This window comes from Pelophylax lessonae (genome assembly GCF_965119305.1).
Source record: "Pelophylax lessonae genome assembly, chromosome: 11".
NCBI classification, from domain to species: domain Eukaryota; kingdom Metazoa; phylum Chordata; class Amphibia; order Anura; family Ranidae; genus Pelophylax; species Pelophylax lessonae.
In genome coordinates this window covers 74,317,381-74,323,380 of record NC_138778.1, presented here as the reverse complement: position 1 = coordinate 74,323,380, position 6,000 = coordinate 74,317,381, and the positions used below count along the sequence as shown (strand labels likewise).

At 42.0% G+C, this 6,000-nt stretch overlaps 1 protein-coding gene across 1 annotated transcript in view; it reads left to right on the top strand.

Annotated features, from left to right (window-relative positions):
- Positions 1-6,000, top strand: part of FBF1 (Fas binding factor 1) — a gene marked incomplete at its 5' end in the record, with an annotated part of 191,679 nt that overhangs the window by 106,815 nt on the left and 78,864 nt on the right. The window contains 5 exons of the mRNA XM_082272785.1: positions 3-109; positions 194-301; positions 4,650-4,789; positions 4,940-5,058; positions 5,146-5,268. Coding sequence (XP_082128911.1) covers positions 3-109; positions 194-301; positions 4,650-4,789; positions 4,940-5,058; positions 5,146-5,268 — 597 coding nt within the window. The remainder of the gene's footprint in view (positions 1-2; positions 110-193; positions 302-4,649; positions 4,790-4,939; positions 5,059-5,145; positions 5,269-6,000) is intronic.

The window sequence follows — 6,000 nt, the reverse complement described above, 5'->3', positions numbered from 1 at the left end:
AGAGTGCAGAAAATGAGAAAACTGACCTCTTAGCCCAATATCAGCGTAAGCTGACAGAGTTCCAGCAGGAAAAGGACAAGGAGATAGAACGCATTAGGGAGCTCCAAAGGTGAATAGCCAGGCTTGGTATTATCTTTTGTCCTAGCTGGTGTGATAATTATCAGCATTATTTTATGCGTCTATCTTCCTGCAGGTTGTCTGTCCAGGAAATGTGCCGAGACCACGAGGAGCAGCTGCAGCGACTAAAGCGGCTGAAAGAGCAGGAAATTGATGCAGTGACCAGCGCTTCATCACAGACAAGGTTATCTAGGGCTTCTGCTTAACAATTCTCACTTATGATGTTAGCTGTGTTCTTCAAATAAGGGATGTAGCCAGTCTTTTCTGGATCCTAATGTAAAATGACTGGTTTGGCTTTTTAACAAGGCCAACATATACTGCACACAAACATACCTCTCACGGTGTGATTAATTTGTCAATGTGAAAATGTTTTAAAGTAAAAAAAAAAATGATGATGTAATGTAAAATGATATATTAATCTTGACCTCCCTAGTACATGTCATGGTTGGTTCTGCCCCTGCCTCCCTGTTGGTCTTTTATATTGCCAGGTGCCTCAGTAACCAATAAGGAGGCTTGCATGGTTGAAAAAAGTAATTGTTAATGAAACAGATAATATTGATCATGTGTTAATTCTTTCTGAAGCCTCTTTGAAGGAAGTGCCTTCCAGTTACATGATCAGATTTTCTTTCCTCTCTTCTGGATGTTTGAAATAGAATTCCTTTGGCCAGTATTCGCTTATTGCGGGGCAGTGGTACTTGGTACTTCCTAGTGCTGGTGGATATTAAAAATGTATTCTTACATTATAAAGCCTCTGTATTTATTACTGTAATGTAGTTAGACTGCAAATACCAGTAATAAATATGCTTGCCTGTGTAGCACCCTCCAAGGTAGGTGCTAAGTAAATTATAGTGGGGCCTTGCCTGCTTAACAGCAGGGCCATATTGTTCAGTTAGGCTGACATGTGCTCCCAGGTGTGCCTGTTGTGCTGGGAAGTCTCCCCACTGTATCCCAATGAGGGCTGTCATTGGGCAGTGGAAGAAACCTGGCCAATAGCACATCAGGGCTTGTATCCATCCTGGAACTGCAGATTCTGCCGCACAGCATTCTGGGAGGCGGTATAAGTCTGTGGGGCGCGCATGTTAGCTTGTCTTTGGTGGGAAGCAGAGTCCCAGGAGGGAGATGACGATTGTCTCTCCTCCTGTCAAGAGGAATCGGGTATCCCAGGTGGCTTGCCTGAGGGGATACAGGGCTGAGTTGAGCTGCAGAGAAGGATCCCGTGTGCTGAGGACCAGCGGAGCTGTTGGGGGACGAGTTTCAGGAAAGATTTCTGAGTCGTGAGTACTGCAAACTGTCCCTGGGGTCTGCCTAGGAGATGGGACCACTCCGGAGGAGGTCAGAGGGATCCAGGAGCTAGCTAGCCGGGCAGTGGTGACATGAAAGGGGGTGCCAGAGTTAACCCTGAAGAGTAAAGGGGGTGCCAGTGGTTGGGCCCTGAAGTATAAAGTGTTAAGTGTTGCAGCAGTATTTGCAAGTGGCTACCTCAGTCAGGGAGGACTGGAGGAAGCAGTGAAAAAGGACTTTTGAGCTAACCGGAGTCTCAGAAGTCAGTTTCAGTTTAGTGACAGCAAGTCAGTGTTCACAAGCGCCAGTAAGCGTTGGTCGGCATTCAGCCGGCGTCAAGTCAGCGCTAGAAGGCATTTTTTCTTAAGTGTTCCATTCTTGTAACTAGTTGAGCCAGAGGAGTATCCCACTCATTCCCTTCTCCCATCCAAGTTCCTAAAATAAAACTAAAAACCAAAGATGCCGGACTGGTCATTGTCTCAGTATTCACACTTGGGCAACAAGCTTAACCACTTAAGCCCCGGAAGATTTTACCCCCTTCCTGACCAGGGGGTATTTTGCGATTCGGCACTGCGTTACTTTAACGGACAATTGCGCGGTCGTGCGACGCTGTACCTAAACGAATTGGACGTCCTTTTTTTCCCACAAATAGAGCTTTCTTTTGGTGGTATTTGATCACCTGTGCGATTTTTTTGATCATGCGCTATAATCAAAAAAAGAGCGACAATTTTGCAAAAATAACAATATTTTTCAAATTTTTTTTTTATATGAAATTCCTCAAAAAAGAAATGTAAAAATCAAAATTTTTTTAAATTTTTGACCAATTTGTTTTCTGCTACCTATGTTTGGTAAAAAAAATCACAATAAGCTTATTTTGAATGGTTTGCGCAAAAGTTATTGCGTTTACTAACGAAGGGAAAGATTTTTAACAAGTAATGGTGGCGATCTGCAATTTTTTTTTTTTGTTTTTTTTTTGCGGGACTGCGACATTGCGGCAGACAGATCGGACCCTTGACTGACATTTTTGACACTTTTGGGGGTACCAGTGACATTACTACAGTAATCCGTGCTATACATATGCACTGTTACTGTAAAAATGACACTGGGAGGGAAGGGGTTAACTTTATTGGAGAGGGAGGGGTTAAGTGTGTCCCTAGGGGCGTGTTTCTAACTGTCATTGGATGTGGCTTTGTGTGTAACAGCACAGATCAACGGTCCTACATAGCAGAACCGAGTGATCTGTGCTTTTACACAGGGGAGAATGACAGGCGGCTTTGTTTACATTAGCCGCCTGCCTTTCTCCCTTTACAGCCGACAATCGCGAGTGACCGGCGGACATCGGGTCCGCCGGTCACACGTGCGGGCTTCCTAGTGAACGAGCGGGGGCGGGAGCGCGCCTCCGGCGGCGCGCGCTCTCCCCCTATTGGCTCCCAGGCTAGTGACGTACCGGTACGTCACTTTGCCTGGGAGGGGCTGACCGCCGTGTATATAGTCGGGCGGCGGTCGGCAAGTGGTTAAATGTGCTGTTGGTGTTAACAGTAACCATGGCACTGATGCTGGAAATACTGCTACACCTGTTTTTTTTTTTTTTTTTCCTTTTTTGTTTTCTTTTTCTACTGCATGGGTTAGAGTAGAGTCTGAATGATGCTATCAGATATGATGAAGTAGAATGGGTCTTCAGCAACGACAATCCCCTGCACAGAGTATAATATCTACAGCAATAATCAGGAAGTAGGAGTATCTGAATTCAGTATACTGTAGAAGCTTTAATTGGGCGTTAGCTCTCCAGCTTTTTAATGCTTTACCTGGTTTACAATCAGTTCCTGAAGTTACTTTGCAGCCTTTTGACAGCACCAGAGTTGTATAAAGTACTCGAAACCCATACTTGAGTAAAAGTACAAGTGCTCGATCAAAAAGTGACTTGAGTAGAAGTACTAAAGTATTCAACATTTTTTGTACTTAAGTATTGCAAGTAGTTTTTTAAAAAATTTTGCTACTCAAGTACTGAAAGTAAAAGTACCAGTAGTTTTGAAAAAAAAATTGCTACTCAAGTACTGAAAGTAAAAGTACAAGTACTGTGTTATGTAGTTATTAAAGAAAGAAGTCAAAAGTTTGAACATCATATTGTTTTTTATTATTTCAAATGCAGCTTTTATTTATACATACAGTAGCATTTATTTTCGTTTGCGCTGATAATACACATGTTTTGAGCTTCATGAAACCTGCCAGCTACTGTTCTGGCAGTGGTAATTTTTATAATTGTAACGAGTAACTATGCAGCACAAAAAAAAAATATTGGAGTAAAAGTATTGAAATCATCGAAAAAATGTAGTGAAGTAAAAGTGGAAGTCGGAGAAAAAAATTCTACTCCAGGAAAGTACAGATACCGCCTTTCGGTACTTAAGTACAGTAGTGAAGTAGTTCTACTTAATTACTATACATCTCTGGACAGCACTCAGGGACTTTTCAAAGATCATTACCTAATAATCCTGCTTTCCTAAGAAATGATCATTATCCATTTGGAGGCTCTTCTTGTAAAGATCTTATGAACAGAACATACCTTATAGTCTTTTGATTTAAATGAGAACCCCCTTAGTTTATGTGGGTAAGGAATTTTTTTCTGTGTTTTTTAAGAATCCAGACACGCCTTTATTTGAACTTGCAGGTCTTGGGAGTAATGATCTCCACAAATCCATATCAGATCTCTGCAGAGAGCCATCCTATCCAGATGGGATAATTCCAGCTATTCACCAGAAAAGAAGGGCTAACTCCCTAAATATACAGGTTTTCTCCTCCAGTAGTTTAATTTCCTAAAAGTTTTCCTTGGTTGGATCATTCTGGCTTCACAGTGAAAAAGACAATGACTGTTCGGGTAGCCCTAGTTAGCCTGTTCAAAATCATTGGAGAGAATAGCTATCTAGTTTCCCTAATTCCGAATTGCAAGCAATTCTGTGCGCTTTACCCTGAACTTGAAACATCAATAACTTGCAAACAACATGGTTTGGAAAGCCCCATCAGGACTTCTGGCTTATGTGGTCAGATATGCAAGACTACTATGTAGACCTCGATTCACATAGTTTCTTCTGTTAAAGGAAATTTTGTTGGAAAGGTCTTTCAGGTAGTCCTCTATGTATTGTCTTTCTTCCTAATAGGTTAGGAGGCATGATCTATTTGTATATTATAAGGATCTTGCTTTGTCTTTGTTTTGTTTTTCTTAATATGACGGTTACTATCCTGTGGTCTTCTTTCAGGTCATTAAATGGAGTCATTGAACAGATGGAAGCTTTTTCCTATAGGCTGGGTGATCTGTCTGTGCGAGTGGAGAACACCCAGATGAACACTTCTCAGGAGATAGAACTTGGAGCACGACAGAGGGAGGGACAGCTTCGAGGTATTGCACCATTCATATATCTTAAAACCAATATTTACAATACAGGATAATTCACAATTCTCTATAAACGTAAAATCAACAGTCCTGAAGCATTTCTGATATTTTCACCTGTGCTGACACAAATGCAATTAGCACTGCTTTTTGATTCAGCCCTGCAGGACCGTTTGACACGGCAGCAGAATGATATGGAAGAGGAACGGAACAGTTTGCGCATGATCATCACCAACATGGAGACTCGACTGAATGAGCAGAGCCGCCTGCTGGAACAGGTAGAAATGGCATTTTGATGTCTGGGCACTGTTGTTCTCTGCACTGCTTGTGCTATATATGGGCTTAGTAACATTTTATTTCAACAGGAACGTTGGAGGGTGTCTGCCGAACAGGCGAAAATGGACTCGGTACAGCGTTCTCTAGAGGAACAAAAAAGAATAATGACCCAACAAATAGCCCAGGAGAGAGAAGAGCTGGAGAGGGCAAAGGTCAGAAACTTTTTTAGTCATCTGAATAATTTAAATAACAGTCAACTTACAGTTAGAAACCCTGTTGTCAGACCATTTCTTTATAGCCTGCCTCTCTGTTGCCTGTGCCTCTGCTCCCGCGCCACCATTTTGAAAAATGTGTGTCCATGTTAGCTCGCAGTATAGTAGTACTGCCTATGTGAGATGGAGCATTGCGCCATGTGACATTAAATTTCTCTGTTTATAAAAAATAAAAAAAACAGTGTGTTGTACGGCACGTGCGTGAGATGAAAGATGAACCACATGAAATTATGCATTTCCTCTTCCTCATGTGCAGTTTGACAACCCTGTGAGACCTTGCAAGATCTCCCAGGAAGATATTCATGATCTTGCCTTCCCAGGTAGCATCAGTGCAGCCATCTTGGATGTGTTGTCAGCAGTCCCAGCAGTCTTACATAGAGTTGCCACGCAAATGAAACTTTTTATATTCGAACAAGGCACTCCCAGAAGAGGAGATGAGCAAGGAGGGAAGGGGCTAGTGAATTGACTCTTCCTGGAATAGTAAAATTTGCTAGCACATTGCTGTGATTAAAAAAATTATTGTATGGAAAGGAAAAACCCTTCAGCTAAGCATCTGCAATACCCATTTGTGTTTTTACCTGCAATTTGGTGCCAGGCATTTAATACATTTTTAAGTGTCAGCCTATTGAGAACTGATGTTTCAATGTTTGGATTGTATATCTCTTAGGAACA